At 43.6% G+C, this 19,180-nt stretch overlaps 2 protein-coding genes across 2 annotated transcripts in view; one reads left to right on the top strand and one right to left on the bottom strand.

Annotated features, from left to right (window-relative positions):
• Positions 1 to 3,136: 3,136 nt before the first annotated feature.
• LOC113478900 (meprin A subunit alpha-like) lies at positions 3,137 to 18,128 on the bottom strand. The gene is made up of 13 exons (XM_026846430.1): positions 18,093 to 18,128; positions 14,979 to 15,003; positions 14,814 to 14,867; positions 13,082 to 13,122; positions 12,920 to 12,995; positions 11,960 to 12,077; positions 10,372 to 10,547; positions 9,944 to 10,165; positions 8,935 to 9,081; positions 6,200 to 6,415; positions 5,416 to 5,893; positions 5,148 to 5,317; positions 3,137 to 3,180 (listed from the first exon to the last, which is right to left on the bottom strand). Exons 1-13 carry the CDS (start codon positions 18,126 to 18,128, stop codon positions 3,137 to 3,139), a joined length of 1,803 nt encoding a protein of 600 aa, XP_026702231.1.
• Positions 18,129 to 18,592: 464 nt separating this feature from the next.
• The window catches only part of LOC113478899 (taste receptor type 2 member 9-like), a 2,251-nt gene continuing 1,663 nt past the window's right edge, over positions 18,593 to 19,180 (top strand). The window contains exon 1 of the mRNA XM_026846429.1: positions 18,593 to 19,170. Coding sequence (XP_026702230.1) covers positions 18,593 to 19,170 — 578 coding nt within the window. The remainder of the gene's footprint in view (positions 19,171 to 19,180) is intronic.

Here is a 19,180-nt window from a genome sequence, read left to right as displayed (position 1 = left end):
CCTTTGCAGCATTATAACAGCAAGATTTTTCTCCTAAATGGCATGTGATGGCATTGTTGTTATCAGTTACCTAAGTCCACTTCGAAGGAATGTTACAGAGAGGAATGTCATAACTTTATGCCTTCAGTGCAGCTGGTGAAAGGCCCCCCCAGATTTAGTGTAAGAATATCTCAGTCTGGTCCAAAGTTGCTGACTCTTTCCACTCTGCTTATCTGTGAGAATTATGATCTTGACTGTACAAGAGGAAAGCCACATGCTTAAGCAGAATTATTCTGGGTTTATAGCACTTCAGTGACATTAGAATTTGGCCCAGTGCTGTTTTCAATTAATAATTAACATCACATTGTAAAGATTAGAGATAAAAGAGATACAATTATGAATGCCCTGACAGTGTTTTCCCACAGCTGATCCCATCCCAGGACTGATGCCCCAGTGCACAACATGCCACTCTGCCTCCAGAGGTGGTTATATATATCAGCAGATCCTTGTCCTTCTAGCTTGATGCTCCTTTCTTTTCTGGTGGGTTTCAGAGATGACAAACTCTTGTCCTGCACTTTGCTGTCTTCTTTCTCAGGGCACATCAGTCAGGGTGGGCACAGGGGCTAACTGAGCTAAGGCTCACGAAAGCTCTCGATCTCCCACAGGTCCTGCATCCTACCTGTTATCTCCTTGCAAATATCCCATATGCTCTGGAGTGTATCTTAAAACTAAGGCAATTGAATCCTCCTCCTTCATTTCACAGCTGAAATTACAAGTGATGAAGGTGAGGATGTCCACCTTTGTGTTCAGAAATTAGGCAGGAAAAGGCTTGTGCCACAGACACCACCACACACAGCACGACACAGAGGGCTTGAGTAGGAAGAGAAGAAAAAGTGCTGTGGAGGTGCTTCACACACTGCTTCCCAGCAGTGCTGGCAGGACACAGTGGACTTCAGTGTGAAGAAGCCTCAAATGCAAGTAGGTTTTGAGTAGGAAAGGTGCCTGTGTACAGTGTCTGTACACAGGACACTGTGTACAGGACTCCTGTCCTAGTAAAGAGTCAGTCCTTCAACCTAAGCAACGTATTTTCCCTAAAAAAGATCAAAGTAGGAGGCTATTTGTATGAGATCATGTTGCAGAGGCATAAGTAAAAAGACCTTTTTTTTTTTTGAGAATGGCCCCAGATGACAAATCTGTCACCTAGCATACATGGGTCTTCTTCAACACTTGCTTTTACAAGCTATTAGTTTGAAGGACACTGATATCTAAGCAAAACAGGACACGGTACTAGTAAAAGAGCAGCATGATACATCATGTAAAGGCTGTTTTCAGAGGCAAGTAAAGAGAGTCAAAACGCAGCACGAAGGGTGTGATTTGCAGATGTGTAGCAGGGAATGTGAGAAAGGAACAAAAAAATGGAAATGAGTAGTCTGAAAAGGACTTGGGTTTTAGTCCCCTTAACTTAAAAGTTACCCAAGAAACCAAAGAGGATGTCTAAAGATGAGCCATTCTTTAGGCATATATTTGAGTTTATAGAGGGCAATGGTTATGCAGCCATCTCACGTTATACTAATGCAATTTAATATATTCATTTAGCACCTTGCACAATGTATGCATCCCTAAAAGCATCCTGTATCCTTTCATGTGGCAAGGTTTTGGTAGCAGGGGACTACAGGGTTGGCTTCTGTGAAAAGACAACAGAAATTGCCCCCATGTCAGACAGAGCCCGTTTCAGCCAGGTCTGAGACGGACATGCCGCCAGCCAACGCTGAGCACATCTGCAACATTATATGATAACATGATAACATATGATAACATATTTTAAAAAGGGAAAAAAAATGCTGTGGAACAGCAGCTGGAGAGAGGGGTGAGAATATGTGAGAAGAACAACTCTGCGGACACCAAGGTTAGTGAAGGAGGAGGGTGAGGAGGTGATCCAGCGCTGGAGCAGAGATTCCCCCACACCCGTGGTGCAGCCCATGGGGAGGCAGCTGTGCCCTGCGCCCAGGGAGGGGAACGATGGGGCAGACACACACCCGCAGCCCGTGGGGGACCCCACGCCAGAGCGGGTGGGTGCCCAAAGGAGGCTGTGACCCCGTGGGAAGCCCACTCTGGAGCAGCTCCTGGCAGGACCTGTGACCCCGCGGGGGACCCAAGCCGGAGCAGTTCACACAGAACTGCAGCCTGTGGGAAGGACCCACGCCAACATGAAGGACTCTCCTGTGAGTGGGAGCCCACACTGGAGCAGGAGAAGAGAGCGAGGAAGAAGGAGCAGCAGAGACAGTGCGTAATGAACTGACCACAATCCCATACCTTGTCCCCCTGTGCCGCTCACGAGGGAGGAGGTAGAGAGTCAGGAGTGAAGTTGAGCCTGGGAAGAAGGGGTGAGTGGGGGAAAGGTGTTCTTATATTTGTTCGTAGTTTTCATTATCCTAGTCTGTTTGAATGGCAATAAAATAATTTCCCTAAACTAAGGCTGTTTTGCCCATAACAGTAATTGGTAAGTGATCTCTCTGTCCTGATCTTGATCAATGAGATTTTCATTGTGTTTTTCTCTCCTTGTCTTGTAGATGCAGGGGGAGTGCTAGACCATCTTGGTCAGCACCTGGTAACCAGTCAAAGTCAACCCACCACAAGATCCAAACAAATGCCCCTTACGCTTTTGTGAAAACTTCTCAGTAACACTGAACTGGGTCCAGACACAGATGAAAGTAGGGAACTATGCTATTCTTTTAGTCGTGACCTAATTTTCTGAATACTTGGGAGCCAGCATTATCAAAAGCTGGGTTTGAAGAACTGGTAATGGCCATGGGGAGAAAAGAGAAGTCCTGGAATAGGATCTTGGAAACAAGCACTGGTGCTTCTGGCTAGGGAAGGTTGGACAGAAAGACTTCAGACACACGAGCTGGGAAGTAAGAAAGATAAATAAAAAGAATGAAACATGGAAAGGAAAAAAGTGATATAAGAGAAGCCCTTTGCTACTTGGGCCAAAATAATCTTTGGAGGGTCTATGGGTTTAGTCTCTTAAAATGACAAGGAAGCTTAGTTCAAATTCTTAAAACACAGAAACCACAGAAAACAGTTTCTTTAGTGAAGTAATATATTTTATCTGTCATGGATGGCTGTTCGCACTTATAATGAAGAGGCTGAGGGCACTTCAAGGACGGACTGGGACTTCCGATGTAATCAAAGGGGTAAGATCTGCAAGAAAAGAAAAAAAAAATTAATACATGGAGTATATAGTACAGTTCCATAATGGATTTTGGGATGACATTCAGGCTTATTCTAGGGGCAAGAAACAAAGCAACAATAATTCATCCAAATATCCCTAGAGACTGCAGCAGCACCCAGCGAAGGAGGTGGAGGGGAAGCTGGAAGGGCAGGGAGCTGCAGGCATGCACGGTGCTCCACTCTGCATCTTTCTCATCCCCAGCAGGGGATCCTGGGATTACTGAGCTGGAGGGAAGCTGGGGTGAGGCAGTAGAGAGCTTGGGTCAGAGGTGATCTGAAACAGGACTGGGGGGTGAGGAGGGAGGGTGGAAAGGTTTGTGGAGAAGTGGGAGGCATGGGGCAGACCCTCGGTGGTTATGCAGAGACAACCTCCAGCTTTCATCAGAGGGCAATGTAACATTGATCCTGAGTTTTTAGGCACCCTGGTATCAAAATAAATCTTCAAATACAGAGACTAGAACCTTAAAAATGTGACCATATTAGATTTAATATCTAGAAATTAAGCTGAATCCATTTATAACTGGAGACTAAATGAAGTCTAACAAGTCTTTCAAGTTCTTAACTACAATCTCATCTAGCAGCTGCAAATGTTTTTGGGACCACTGGCACCCATATGACACAGCAGGAGTGAATTTCCCCAGTGATTTATTCACAGTACAAGGCGCTGTCAGGAAAAGCACAAAGAGGACTCGGCTGCTTTTCTTATTGCTAAAGGGTACTTGGAAGCACTGCCAAATGCCCTACATAACCTGAAGAAAAGCTGGGCCATTCTGTATGCCCGAAATGTAGACTGCTCTTTGCATTTTTATTCAGCAGAACACATTCCTGGTTCAGCATTCATGGGAAGCAGCTTTCCCACCTTGCTAAAGTTCTTCTTGTTTCAAAAATTTCTTCATTCTTTGCTGGACTGAAAACAAGAACTTTGCTTTTTTTTTTTTTTTCTTTGGTTTGTTTGTTTGGTTTTTTTTTTCCCACAAAGAACAAGGGAGAAATCCTTCTGCCAGGAGAGTTCACAGCCTGGTGTTCACAGCCCTCAGTTGTGTGGAGTGAGTCTGGATTATCGCAGCATACTCTCAACTGTCCTCTCTGATCTAAGTGCTTTGACCCCTGTAATAGGATCAGGTCTGGTTTAATGATTATTTACTTATACAAAGTGTTTCTACTTCCCAGACACTGACATTTTCCAAAGGAAAATCAGTTCAGAAGGGTTGATTTTACCATTAGTTATTAGTGATGGATTTCTTTGCAGCTGGTGGAGATCAGCACATCAGAAGAGCAGTTCATCACAGCTATAATAGAATGGGATCAACTGCTCCCCAGAGGTACCTGTTGCTCTCAAATGACCCACCAGGGAGTCTTGAAAGTTTATTTTTGGACACCTAACATGAGGGAAGATGAATGCAGCCATCTCACAGGTGGCTCTCACAGGATGGGCATGTGCAAGCCGGGCTGCCCTCTGCACTAAACAGCTCTGTCCCTCCTTCTTCCCCTCCCCGCTGCCTTTGGCGGAGCAGAGAGGCTGCACACAGCCCTGACAAAAATTCTAACCTCAGAAGAGAAAATTTGGATCAATAACTCTGTCAATTTTTCAAGATCTGTAAAGAATTTCTTCATTTTCAAACAGCAATTTACTTAAGTTGGAAGTGATACAGAGGGTGGTAGTGAATGGGAACACCATTAAGTAGACTGATCGTCAAGACACGGAAGTATAATCTCTCCTGAAAATCTGATTTTCAGGGCCCAGAGAATCAGGGTCATCCACAAGGTTTCATATTGTGTATTCAAAAATCTAGGCACCTGAAATCACTAAGCATTTAAAAACCTTGTTCTTGAAACAGATGTTTGCTAATTACCTTTATCTTTTGTACTTTCTTTACAAACAGAAAAGTATGTAGCTGCTCTGTTCCAGTGGAGATTCTGATAATATAATACTCTACCTTCAAAATCAGCAAAGATGAAAAGACTGTCATTTTTAAGGAATTTTTTCCAGTGCAGCTCCCTGTGGGTCAGGAATGTATTCCAGCCAACACCTGGGCTCATGTAGCAGTTGCAGGAAGAAGAAAAGCTCCCTGTGATAGATGGCTTGTCCCACTGCAGGGTGTCATTTCTGCCTGTTGTGCCACAATATAGAAATAATTAAAGCCGATCTCCACTCAGCCCAGTTGTATTTCTGCATTTCTACATTTCTCACTGGTGCACTCTGACATACCATGTACTAGCTGTTTTGGGTCTGTAGTAAAGCTAAGGCTGAGGGACATCCTGTGGATTATATCTGCTTCTTGATCCAAAACAGACAAGATAACTTGTCTGTGTCCAGCTGGCCATTCAAGAAGGCCATCGTTTGGACTGCTGCAGAGATGGAAAGTAATCCCCATATAATTCGTGTAGGATGAAGAATTTCTTCCATGAGGATACAGCTGTAAAGCAAAGGCATATCCTTCCGAGCTGTTAAATACAGGGCTCACAATATAATCGCCTTTTGAAGTACTATTCAAAAGAGATGTGAAGTTTCTGATGTGCCAGACGTTGGTGGGGCAGTTTGTCTCTGTCAGGCTGGTGTCATCGATGGCAATGCCCCCTGCAGACGTGGCTGGTTCTCCTCTGATGCCCTGAAACCCATACCGGAATTTGTTTTTGACACTGAAGGGAATGCTGGCCAATTTCCAGTGATGTTCTCCATCAGCTGAAGAGGGAAGTAAATACATGTGAGAACGGGAAGTCCAGGACACAATCCCAAATCAAGCTGTGCCTTCCTCAAGCGTCCTGTGACCTGTTTGGTTGTATGGTGATCGTCTGATGCCCTTCACCCTAGCTAATCTGGGCACAGACTTAAGGAAATCACCTCCGAGCCAAATTCTGTTCTCATGGGCACTAACTCTGGAATTACTCAACTGAAGCAAATGAAGGTTAGATTTACATTGGACACGAGCAAACTTTCATATTATTAAGTTTTCCAGCACTTCAGATATGAAAACACACTTTCACTTACCTGTAATAGTATGCAACCTTTCCATCCGTCTAACATTTCCAGTTCCATCATCCTTCCTAATCCAGATAACTAGCTTATCCTGTGGACTTCCATTTAACCTGTAGAAAAACTGAAGGCATTTTTCCTTCCTCCTTGGATAAAGGATGCGAGATTCCAGAAGAGCTGACTGACCAGCATGTCCAGTTTTCGTATTTAAGTGCATGAAATATCCTCTATCTGGGAAGCACAAAACACAGTGATGTGAAAAAAGTTTTTGATCCATTCAGTAATGAAATGCCAATGCTAAATAAGCTTTAGTGCAGTTTCCACTTGCCTGAGCTAGAAAAACATTTTCAAAGTAGGAAAAAAAAATCAATAGAAAATAATCCTCTCTACATTGCAAATCGATATTAAAATGAAAATACTTTGAAATAAGGTACACATTTTGTTCCATTCTTTAGAAATTAAGTATAAACTGTACATGTGCCAATCCTGTCAGCGTGTGCAGATGTAAGTGGATTGCACTTGGGCAGGGATTTTTTGAAGACAAACTAGGAAAGTATTGGAAGGGTCCCATTAGGTCAAGTCCTCCAGCCTTCTGCTTTGCCTAGAAACGATGACCACCTGCACCCTCATCATCCACGTCAGGCCTGTTCCATATATTCCAATTTTAAATTCTTTAAGTCAACTGAGCAAGTGCATCAGCTTCACCTAAGAGCCGCAGTACATCCCCTCTCTATAGGAAGTGTCTCTCCTGACAGCAAGGACATTTTCAAGCTGCATCACGCTGGGGGTTCCCAAATACTCTGTGATGGCATCTATGGGTTTGAACTCTCCTGTCTATCTGGGAGATGACTGATGCAAATAGCAGAGACGTGTAGGGAAGAATGACTCTGAATTGCCACCTGATGCCACTCCACTGCTGTTCCCAGCTACATGCCCGTGCTTGGATGTGCTCCCATGAGCATGACTAGCTTTCTGCAGTAAGTTCCCCTACAAATATTCGATAAAGCTGCTTATTTTCCACTAACTGCTGACCCGTTTGCCCTCAGGAAACTTCTGAAGGCTGACTACTTTTTAAACATTTTTTTTCTTCCCCCTCCTATAAGCTGAGCAGTTAATTTTCTGCCACTAGCCATGAGAGGCAGGAAGCTGCTGTCAGCTCCCCAGCCACATGCTCTGTCACACATCCAGAGCCTTTACGGTGTCAGCAAACCACACTCCCTGCAAACCGCAAGAAAACAGCCCGTCAAACATCAGGCAAACAGACTTGTTCCTCTAGAAACAAGAAATGGCCAATGATGGGATGTAAACAACCCTCCTGTTTATTTTGCTCCCTGCTCAGAGGGTCTTCCAAGTGCTGTTGTTTTGCACTGTTTCTTTCACCAGGCGCACAGCTGCCCTTTCGAACCCCACATGTGATGAGAATAGGAGCATCGCCCCCGCCCTGCCTGCTCTCCTCCTCACTGACTGCAAATCTGGTATAACGGCAGCATCCCCAAACTGTAACCAAATGCAGCGGGAGCCACCAAACATGATCCGTTACTGCCAACAGCCATCTCTTGCTCTCTCCTCCCTGGGAGCAGGCTCGACAGAAATGACTTTTTTTTCTATTCAGTATTTTTTTTTCCTCTCCTGCACCATGAGACAATTTTGTGACTAACCACCACTCATGTTTTGGGAAGCAGATGTGCCTAACTGTGACCACTTGTACACAGACCAGCTAGTCTCATGCCTGTGATTTTCAAAATAAACTTTTTTGATTGAGGATTTTTGGACTGTTTAAGTGATGCTCCTCTACAGCGTTTAATTTTCTCCACACTGCCTCTGAGAGCAACAGACCCTACTCAGTTCCTGTGTCCTGGCAGCAATCAAAACACTGCAGAACTCAATACAGTCATATTTGCTCAGTATATATTTAAATCAGTGCAGTTCAAGCCAAAGCCTTGATCAAAAGGACCCCAAGCAACACTTTCCTTGGAAGAAGGGAAATCACTGAAGGTTTGCTTCTCAGCTAATCCTTCATCTTTCCTATGTGTTGCAGCTCAGACAAACTTTGAATTACCAGCAGCTACACCCTCCTGATAGGGCTCTGCCTCACACAGCAACCCCTCCCTAGAAGAGTCTTCTGAGGGTGGTTGCCTCCTATTCCGTGACACACTGCTGAAGCTCTTCCTGTTTTCATGATCTGGGATTGGTTTCAATGTCAGAATGTGTCTACAAACAAGATTTTGTGTATTGTGATGTCTGTTTACGTATGGCCTTCTATGGGGATGCCTCAAGTGAATTCCTATACAAAGGAAAGTGGTTGGTTTTTTTTTTTAAACAAACAAACAAACAAACAAACAAAAACCTAGAAAATCGCTCAAAATCCCGTAACATATGCATAAAAGCAGGATAGTCTCACCTGACTAAACTCGATGGAGTTTCACTAAAGTCAGTTCTGGCAATCTGGTGGCGCTCCCTTCATTTTAATGAAGCTACCACCAACTTACAGCAGCTAAGTCTCAAAGTGTCATTTTTTCATGAGATACTACAGTGTAGGGAGAATATTTAAAGAAGGGTTAAAGATTTCAAGTTAAAATTATTAGCCTTTCTATCTGAAAATTCAAGAGTCATGTTTAGCATGAGGCATACAGTGATTAACATTAATAGAAGAGTATTTCTAGTGACTTATTTATCTCTGTATATCTTCATTCTCACACCTCATAAAAGCATGGTAAGGTCTAACGACCATCTAAAACTACACCTGTTACCTGCACAGCTTCCCACCAAAGTATGGTCTTCATCTCCTGGTTTGCCCAATGTGTGGTCCCAGCTAGCACCATCTTGTGCAATTTGCACCATCCCACAGATATTGATGTATTCAAAGGAACACTGGTCCAAGAAGGTGAGACTCGAGGCTGCCAGGAACAGAGTAACGTATTTTACTGTGTCCATTAATATTAAATAAGGCTTTTGCTGTTAACCCCATTCTGGAGTGTTTACATACCTCACCTAACATCAGGAAATACGTTCTTAATATAGCTGGAGACTATACAGACTTTCACATCTACATCTGTTACCACACATAAATGATGTTTCCTCCTGAAAGAAACATCTCTTTCACCTATTCTTGGCTGAATATTTCCTTGAAGGAACCAGCTTGGCCCCTACATTCTAGTCCTCCCTTTCAGATATCCATCATTTTCTCTAAGCCTGCCTGGGATATGCTCTGTAGCTCATTTTTCTCTTCGAGGTGTAAATCAGAAGTAGTTCTGCTGAGGCTAGTGGAAATATGCCGGTGTGTGTTAACACAGTATGTCAGTACTGTAAAGCATGTTGAGCATTTGCTTTCATAGCTTTGCCAGTGGAGCTGGAAAGCATGATTATCCCCATTTGTGCTCCTGACTCCAACTGTCTTATCAAACATCACATAAGTGGAAAAAAGAACTTGAAATACTCTGGTTTTGGAGACCCCAATTCCAGACTACTGTTACCTGATCATCATCTGTGAAGGAAACAGTAACTATTACAAGTAATATTATGGGAAGGCCTGTGTGAATGAAAAGTGTTAGACCCTTGATTCACTTCAATGGTGTTCTATAAGGAAATGGGGATCTGGCCACCATGGAGCTTGCTGCTGCATAAGAACCATAGTTTCTCTTAGCATTGCAATAGGATCTCAAGGGTGAAACGTATCTGCTCCTCCCACGTGAGTCTATCCATGTTCTCATGAAGCTTGAGTAAGGATTTTCAAGCACATGTGTGAGAAGAAGAACTTACTGCAGTTGTACATGCGATTCAGCCTCAGTAAGTCAATCCTGCTGAAATCCAACCTCTGCCCAATGATCTCATTAAATTCTGGAATTTTTGTTGTAATGGAAGGAACGCTGCTATTGATGTTGAAAGAATATGGTCCATAGTGCAGGACTGACTCATAATCATACGGGGTATTGAGGTCATCAAGGAAACTATCATTGTGTTTGTCAAAGGCATATGCAAAACCTAGGCAAAAATATACACAAGTGATTAGGTAAGACCAGAAATAAAATTTAGCACGTAGCATCTTTTCAAAATGCTTTACCCATGACTAAATAATGGTCCAGTTGTCAACATGTAGGCAGCCATTCTCAACAGAGACATTTTGGCATCATAAAAGAAGGAACATGCATCTACAAGCAATTCTCAAACATTTCAGATCTGCATCATACCTTCAATAATTTCATCCCACCATATCTGAACATAGTCATCACGATCTGTCCTGGATTGCTCATGGTAAAATCCTAGGGCATGCAGAAGCTCATGCTCCACAATGGCTTTATAGTCACACCTCTCTCCTATGGACACGGTCTGGCCACTCTGAAGGTCCCCCACATAAGACCAGCACCTGTAAGGGAAAGACTCAGATATTGCACCCATTTTGCATAATATCTTCTATGAATTGAATCTATATATTAACTCAACTGTAAGATCAAGATAGAAGTAAAAAAATAATATTTTTTTAGAGTTTCCCATCTGAGTTTTCCAGTCTTGCCCAGACTAGATTTGCAACGCCCGAATACATGCACTTTCAGCATTCTGTCACAGTCCAGCAATGAGACCTTGTCCCAGATGTGATTTGCCTTCTTGTTTCATTTTGCCCTCCCTGGAGGGCAGCGCATGCGTGTTCTTCAGCTGGCTGCAGTTCTTGTCAAGGAGGTGGTGATGGCAAGTATTATTTCTCTTCAACTCAGCGTAGTCCAAGCTCAACCAATATAGGAAGGAGACCAGCAGATGAGCAGTTCAAGAAAGCACAGCGGATGCCTTATAACCTCATACACTGTTTGCTGTTGTCTACATGTATGTTTACTGAAGTACCTAAGTAAGTGGCCCAATATTCAAAGGTACTGAGCAGCTTCCAGTGAACTCAAGTTGAATTGGCTTCTCTGGTCTGGATCCTAAGTACTGATTTAAATCTTAGTTTCTCATGTCCATTCAGAAATAATTCATCACTGTGTGTTTAAAAAAAAAAAAAAAAAAAAAAAAAGCAACTACCCCAAAAATACTACGCACCAGTCTCCCCGCACTCAACGGCAGATCTACACTGGATTCCTGGACACAGACACTAGCTGGTGTCACCAGCTTCCTGATGGTCCCGCCCAGCAAGAGGAGAAATCCTCTGACCTAACTTTAGACAGTCACAGTGTTGGCATTGGCGGCTGAGTTAACTTTCCTGGCACCTTTACAGTCCCTGGACAGTAACAGGCGTTTGGGATGAGAGTCACCAGACCTGTTTTAGACTTCTATTTTAGGTGAGATGGTTTGTGGCCTGGCAGAGTCACCACCTCCCCGCTGACTGCAAAGGCAACCTGCGGTGACCTACACAGCGGTAGAAGTTGTTGGCTTTGACACTTGGTCAGGTAAACCAAACCCTGCATTTGAAAGCGAGGAGGCAGCTACATGCTAATGCCAGCACACTAGTGACATACCCTGCCCCTAACCAACACCAGGAGGAAGTTTTATGTCTGTTTTCCCTGAAAGAGTGCCAAGAAAGGGATTCACTTCAGTAGCTAGGATGCAAACGGAAATAAAATACTATTTTTCTTATATTAAGAGAACAGCAAATGCAGATAATACCTTTGATTAGTCTGTTTTCATTGGGTTTGCCTCCACTGTAATACAAATAAGCACTGGGACAGACAAGTGGCAGAGGTATTTATGTCCTTTTTACAAGCAAGAATGAAAGCAAATGTCTCCTGAGTGGGAAAAACGATTGTATCGAACAAGGTGGTACAAACCAGGTTGTTAATACAAAATTACCCATCCAGCTTCTCAAATTTCAGGTAAGTCCGTTCCCCTTCGTAGGGCTTGAAATCAACACAAGACTTCAGCCTGAACATGTCAAACGCCTGCAGGATAACCCCTTTAGCATTCAGATCTGAAACACAGCAGAGGATAGCAAAAGCAGTTGTTCTGCTTTGATATTATTATTATAAATATCTATAATTCTAGATAGAAAGTGTGAACAAGCGTGTATTAAAATTGTAAAAAATATGTACCTGGATGAAAGAGCAGGAGGCTATTAGCAGAATTCCCTGACTGGAGTAATTTTGGCAGAGGTCATAGGGAGAGAGAGTATCTTTTATTAGGCAAACTGATAGTGCTGAAACAAACAAACAGGCTCTTGGACATCCAGGGCGTTGCTCAGGTTTTGTTGGGTAATTGTACTGCACGTTATTATATCATTTCAAGTATTGTAAACTTTGAACTCAGGACTAGTAAAGACAGGAGAAGATTTTAGCACTGATTTGCTATTAGTTTTTACATGTAAATTGTTCAAAATTTAAAAGGATCTAAAATTAAATGGAAACAAGATGTGAGAATGCTCTGAACTTTGTTATGTATAAAATATCTGCATTTCCTTTCTGCCTGTTCTGAGCTGGGGCTGTTAAGAAGAGATAAGGCACGAAGAACGCAGTAGATTAACATGCATATTCTTGAGACTGGGATTTCCTGACTTCTTTATCTAGATATCTCAGCTAGACACACTGGTATTAGTTAAACTGACTGTTCACCAGCCTCCGGCTGAACGCTGGGGCTGTTATATTGGAAACAACGTGTGCTGGGGCAGAGCTGCTTCACTCTGTCTTGCAGTAACATGGACATTAATGCAGCATAACTCAATAGCAAATGAAACAAAAGCACCCTAAAGAGCTGGACAAAAACAGAGTATGTCTAATGCAAGGAGTACAGTTCTACCATAATAAAACCTCTTATTACCCAGGCTGTCAGCTAGGATATAGGGGATGGGAAACTTCCATCTGTAGGAGCTGTTTCTCAGAGCATTCCTCTCCAGCTGTTAATGAGATCCAGATGCTTGTGTTAACATTTTAAACCCAGTCTATACTCTTGCTGATGTTGGTTTAGATCAGCAGCACATACCGGTAAGATAATATCACCTTCAAAAAGCTTCCTTCCTGTTTCTGAAATGAGATAAACAACCATTTAGGCCAGAGTAATGTATTAAGAACTACAATATGTTTTTTTTCAAAGATGACACAATTTATCAGGCTGCCTCATCAACAAACCCATCTCTCTCTAAAGAGCTGCCGCCCACAAGCAAATGACTAGCCATTGCCACAATAGACCATGCCTGTCCTCTGTCTGCAGCTAAGGAGAATTTGGAGTTAAGATTTCTGTAACAATTTCATAACAGCTGGCCAGAGGAGATTTTATTTCCAGGCTTGTATCCTGAAACAACTGACGACTTCTAAACATTGTGGTTGATATATAGGTGGAATGGATTTATCCATAATTTAGGCATCTAATAGCTTAACTAGTTACCTAACCTAGGCTAATCATCTAGGATTCCCCATATGATCAAAGGAGAAAGACAAGGATTCTGGAGAGGGAAGAGATTCAGTCCACTTTTTCAACCACCTGAGTCTGACCCAAGCTCAGAATGCATCAATTAAATCTATGTGCTATGTGTCTCAGATCCCATTACAGCTGTGTGTCCATCCAGTTGCCTAAACATACATGTCTGGTGCCATCTGAGATGCACAGGGATATCCAAAATATCCGCTTGGGTTGGTAGATACAAAGTTTGGAACAATCCTTTGCCTTCTAGAATGGTGCTGGGGGGGATGGATTTGAACTGGCAACAGACACCTGTGTTTTAAGCAGCTGATCCACATTTTCCATTATTTAAAAATACAGCAGTTGAGACTCTGATTTTAGACCCTGATTTTTTTAAGGTGCCAAGTTCCCCCCACAGAGCGAAGTGTGAACCCCAGCCACTGTATGGTCCTGCTGGTGTAACCTTTACATTTAATGCCCTTGTGTAAGCACAATCCCAACACAGAACCTTCATCTTCAGATCTTTTGTTATAGAAACAACTTATATTCTCCTCATGTACATAGAAAGAGAAAAAAACCCACAAAACTAAACCCCCACCTTACACATGATTTCTGATCTGTCAGCAACACCAGAGGAAACTTACACCAGAGCCTAAAGCAGATAACAGGCAATGCCAGGAAATTAAAACTCTCAAGGCAATGCCACTGAAACCCTGAGGGTAGAGATGAAGGGACTTAAGCTTCATGTCTTAGTCATTGGTCATGTGAAACCAACTCAAAATAAATGCACATCCGTGAAGCAGAATGTGAATTCGAGCCCCTGCCAAGGTTTCTCTGGGAGTCATGCTGCAGAAGAGTGCAGTGCGGAGGGGTGCAGGTTCAGTCCAAGGGTTGCTGAACCTTCCTCTAGAGCACTTGAGTGTGGTTCCAAATTTAAGATTAAGATCCTGGGCTTCCTACAAAGTTATCGTTGTGAAAATTTCCCGGCCTTTCCATCTTCCCTGTCCAACACCAACCTTTTATGGACCTTTCTGTCCTCTGCTCCTGCCCTTCCATCTTCTCTGGCTGCTACCAGGCTCCAAAGTGGAGGTCTTCTCCCTTCTCTCCAGAAGTAGCTGGGGTTCATCCCACACATTTTTAACTCACTGCACTAGTCACTGTATCCCTGATACATTTTCAATTTTTCTCAGATAGGAGGGAGCTTTCAGTCCCCTTTGGTGCCATCACATCTGCCAGACTTGTGGTTCCTAAAGGCTACTAGGTCAGATCTTTGTAATAACTCAACATTTTGGACATATTTACTGTCCTGACTTACCTGAGTTGATTTCTGGAATGTCCTTTCTAAGCTGCCCTCCATCAACATCATCAACTATCAAAAGAAATAATACATCTAAGTTAGTGACTAAATTACATGAGTTGATATAATTTCCCACTTGATGACTGACAGGCTTCCACTAACATAAAAATATTGTGTCCTTACCCGTGTCTTCAACAGAGTTTTGGATCTGAAACATAGAAAATACAGTTTCAAAATCACAGGCAAATGAAGTGAAATCTCACCCTGATACCAAGCCAGAAAACGGAGGAGCAGGTGGGAGTACCATAAAGGCAGAGGAGCAGGTAACCAACGCTGTGAAACAACACATCCTCCAGAAATCCATTTCAGAAGATCATCTGGTGCTACCTGCCAGTGTAGATATAGTGTCCTGCAGGTGAATAGCCTTCAGAATACTGCTAAGCATAAGCCATAAAAAAAGTTGGACTTTAAAAGGAAGAGCAGATTTTAATCTTATTAAATACAGCCATAAGCCAACCCAATAAGCAATCTGCCTCCCCATTTTATAACTACTCATAGCATATTAACCCTTGTAGCAATCAGGAGCTGCTGAACTCTTTAAAATTTCTGTGACTTCTTCAGAGATAATATCAATCTTTTCTCGTGCTGTATGAACCATCCTGGCCCCATCCTGACATGATGAGCTGAGTATGGAAGTAACAACAGAAGATGACACTTATGGTCTCCAAACTGAATAAATCACTTCAAGAGAAGGTTTTCTTGGTGGGTTTTTTTTGTATTCCTGTACATTTCTTGGTAGATGCAAACACATTTTTAATCTGATTCTATGGGTAAAGTATCATCTTTAATTTAAAACTAACATTATTTTTGTAATCACAGAATCGTCTAGGTTGGAAAAGACCTTGAAGATCATCCAGTCCAACCATTAACCTCACACTGACAGTTCCCAACTACAGCATATCCCTAAGGGCTAAGTCAACCCAACTCTTCAACCCCTCCAGGGCTGGGGGCTCCACCACCTCCCTGGGCAGCCCATTCCAACGTCTAACAACCCCTTCTGGAAAGAAATGCTTCCTAATATCTAGTCCAAAATCAGCAGAATGCCAGCCATCAAGTTCCAGCAAAATGTGCTAGTTTGGTTTCCTCAGGGGATCTCAAAGACTTTGTCTCTCAGAGTAAGAGTGCAGCAAGGGGTCCCGGTTTGGTCCTGCTCATGTGCCTACGAAGCTGTGTTCCCCCAGTGTTTTGTATGGGAATCCCTCCCAGGTGCTTCCCTGTGAACACAAGCCATTTGGGCCAGGGTGAAACAGGGTAGAAGAACGTCCCCTTGGTGAGAAGGCAAGAGCAGGGCTGAGCTTTGCCTCCGACTATTCAGAGGGTTTCTCCTCCTGGCAGCCACATGAAGGGGTTTTGCGTGCTCCTGCATCTCTCTTGCTCCCACACACTTCCCACACCTCCTCCTCCTCCCATCTTCACACCGCCGCTGCTACCTTTGCCTCCCCTTTGCTCAGGTGCCCAGCACCATGCTGGACCCCCATCCCTCGGAGGAAGGACTGTCCCAATCTGGCTGCAGTGGAGGAAAACAAGATATTCATCAGGGAGCTCCCAGGCTGTGCTCTGCAGCCTGCCAGCAGACTTTCCCCCCAGCTTGGGAGACCCCAGCTGTCAGGCACCGCGGGCAGTGAGAGGGTTGTTACGGGACAGGAGAGGAGCAGTTGTACCGGACTGAGGTGGGGGGGTCAGGCCTGGCCATCCTGAGAGCCCAGGGTCTCTACAGGTTGCATGTGCAGTACTGCAACCTGCTGGGGCATCCACATGGCCAATCCCATCAGTCCAGTGGGATCGGAGAGGGGAATGAGGTATTGGTGGGTGCAGAGTAGTTAATCCACATGTCTCATCGGCATCTTTCCCCCAGAGCCACGATCACAAACTATTCCATAAAAGTGCGGCCACAAGAGATGAAACAAATTAATTAACCAAAAGTTGTCCATCAGTTCCCAGCCCCACTGTCACAGGATCAGCAAAGTGGGGGTTACAGGGAGAGAAATTGCCAAACCAGCCTCCTGAAACACAGCTTGGCCCTGCAAGTCATCCACTACTGGCCAGCTGGCACAAGCCAGCCCTGACTCCTAGACGCAAGGATACAGACCAAAAAAAAGGAACAAATTTGCCTCCTTGCCACCCGGTCTGTAAAACTTCGACCCTCTTTAGACATGAAGGCGATGGCAAATGAGATACAGAGAAGTAGGTGATTGATTAACTGCTGGTTCTTACTGACACCTGCTGCAGGGAGCGGCGTTGTGGCCAGCGCCCATAAGGTTGCACTTCACACACACACAACAGGAGTCTGATCACCGTGAGAGTCTGATGACCTCATTCCTGACTTTTTGCAGGTCTAAAGGACAAGGAGAACACCTGGCTTCACATTAATTCTTGTATTTTAAGCCTCAGAGAAGTGGGTTGTTTAACGTAAGCAATTAATTCTCTTTGAACTTACAGACACTACCCATAGACAATACCTATCTATAAGTGCAGTGACAATCTCTAATGTCATTTCAGTCAAAGACGACTGGTTTTTAAATGATCCATAATATTTTTGAATGGCTGCACCCAAACCCAGCTATAATGTTAAAATTTTCTAGGGAATATGAAAAATAAAGTGTGGTGAAGATCTCACTAGGACTTTTATCAAAAGCCACTGGACTGTCTGAACGGATTTAATGGAAACATGTGCTAGGTACCATGTTTTGGTGTTGAGATGAACTCCAGGACTTCTGTAAAAACATTTCAATATGTTAATGCTATAGCACGGTCCTTAGCAAAAACATGCAAATAGGAGCATGTGATAGTAATCTTAGAGTAGTGCCTGCATTTCTATCCCTCCAGAAAACAAGGGCATCATTCTGAAGAGAGAAAATGCTGGTGGTTTATTTCTTTATTTCTATATAGCTTTGTGTTGTGATTTAAATTTTTGCTGCTTACACCGCAGCATCAGCCAAGACCCGGTTGGGAACGGTGGTCCCTATGTGCGAGGTCCTGTACAAACCCAAAGTCTGGAGGCAGTCTATGTGCCAGGAACCCAGTGCGGTCCCATCCCTAGAACTCCTCACATTGCTAGCAGGTGAGTTTTGAACCCTGTCACAGAGACTTGCTTAATTTTGCCCTTTTCCTCTCTGTGCTTCAAATTAAACCTTTAAAAGAAAGTCCTGCTTTTCCTTCAGTGCCCTCCCCCTCCCATGTGGCTCTTCACTTCTGATTAAGGCATTCCATTGGGAAAACTAATATGGCTCTCAGTACCTGTGGAGAATCCAAATGAACTCCAGTTTCCAGCATCTTGGATGAATTTTGCAGCTCCTGGACTCTTGGATGAAAGAGGACAGTGACTCCCCCAGCTGCTTTGCTGAGCGCACCCACCACGTGAGCAGCATCAGCAACAAAGGGACAGAAGGACCCAAGTCGTGAATTCTGGCAGGGATCAAACATGGGACAGTCCCTAAATCACACCACTGTACGCTGCCGAAAAACATGTACCTTGTTTGTGTCACCCAACAGAGCTCTTCTGCACAGAAATTCAAATTCTGAAGACTGACACTGACACCAGGTAAGGGAATACCCACCACATTTACATTCCTGCACCTGCCCTGATCTGAATAGGGGCAGCACCAAACCCCCCACCCTCACCAGCTCTATAAAGCTCCTGTTTCCGTACGTGACAGAGAGCAGCAGCTGCCAACCTGCGCTGAGCTTTGGTGCAACGACCTACTTTTCTGGGACAGCACTGCTACCCATCTTGGAGGATGGAAGCTTGTCACCCTCAAGATAAATTTAATATCACTTTATACGATGTCATCACTATGGTCATCATCACACCTCAGGCATTTGCTGGCATGTGGATAAATGCTTTCATTATTGCTGTGCTTTGTGGTACTTGGCTCAAAAAGAAAACCTTCAACTCTAATGAGAAGATCTTGCTGGTTCTGGGGTCCTCCAGGTTTTGGTATTTGTGCACTACGTGGATATATTACTTTCTTTCAGTAATTTATCCCTGGTGCTTTTATGTTCAACCCATACCCCAACTTTTTTCAGCTCTTTATAACTTTTTTAATTGTTCCAATTTGTGGGCTTCTGCTTTTCTTTGTGTTTTTTATTGTATAAAAATTGCAACTTTCAGGCACATCTTCTTCATCTACCTGAAAGTAAAAATTGACAGGATCGTACCATGGCTGTTACTGGGTTTACTGCTTTCATCCCTGTTCCTCTGCATCCTTGCCTATGACTTCACTGATAAAACATGCTGCCAAAACCTCACTTCCACCAGCCTAGGAAATCTGTGGGTATCAAGTGTCAGAATGGATGAACATATTTTCCCTCTTTTGTTAATCATT

Source organism: Athene cunicularia, assembly GCF_003259725.1.
Source record: "Athene cunicularia isolate RWA chromosome 3 unlocalized genomic scaffold, athCun1 chr3_part1, whole genome shotgun sequence".
NCBI classification, from domain to species: domain Eukaryota; kingdom Metazoa; phylum Chordata; class Aves; order Strigiformes; family Strigidae; genus Athene; species Athene cunicularia.
The sequence above is the reverse complement of the archived record's forward strand: the minus strand, read 5'-3'. Positions and strand labels throughout refer to the sequence as shown.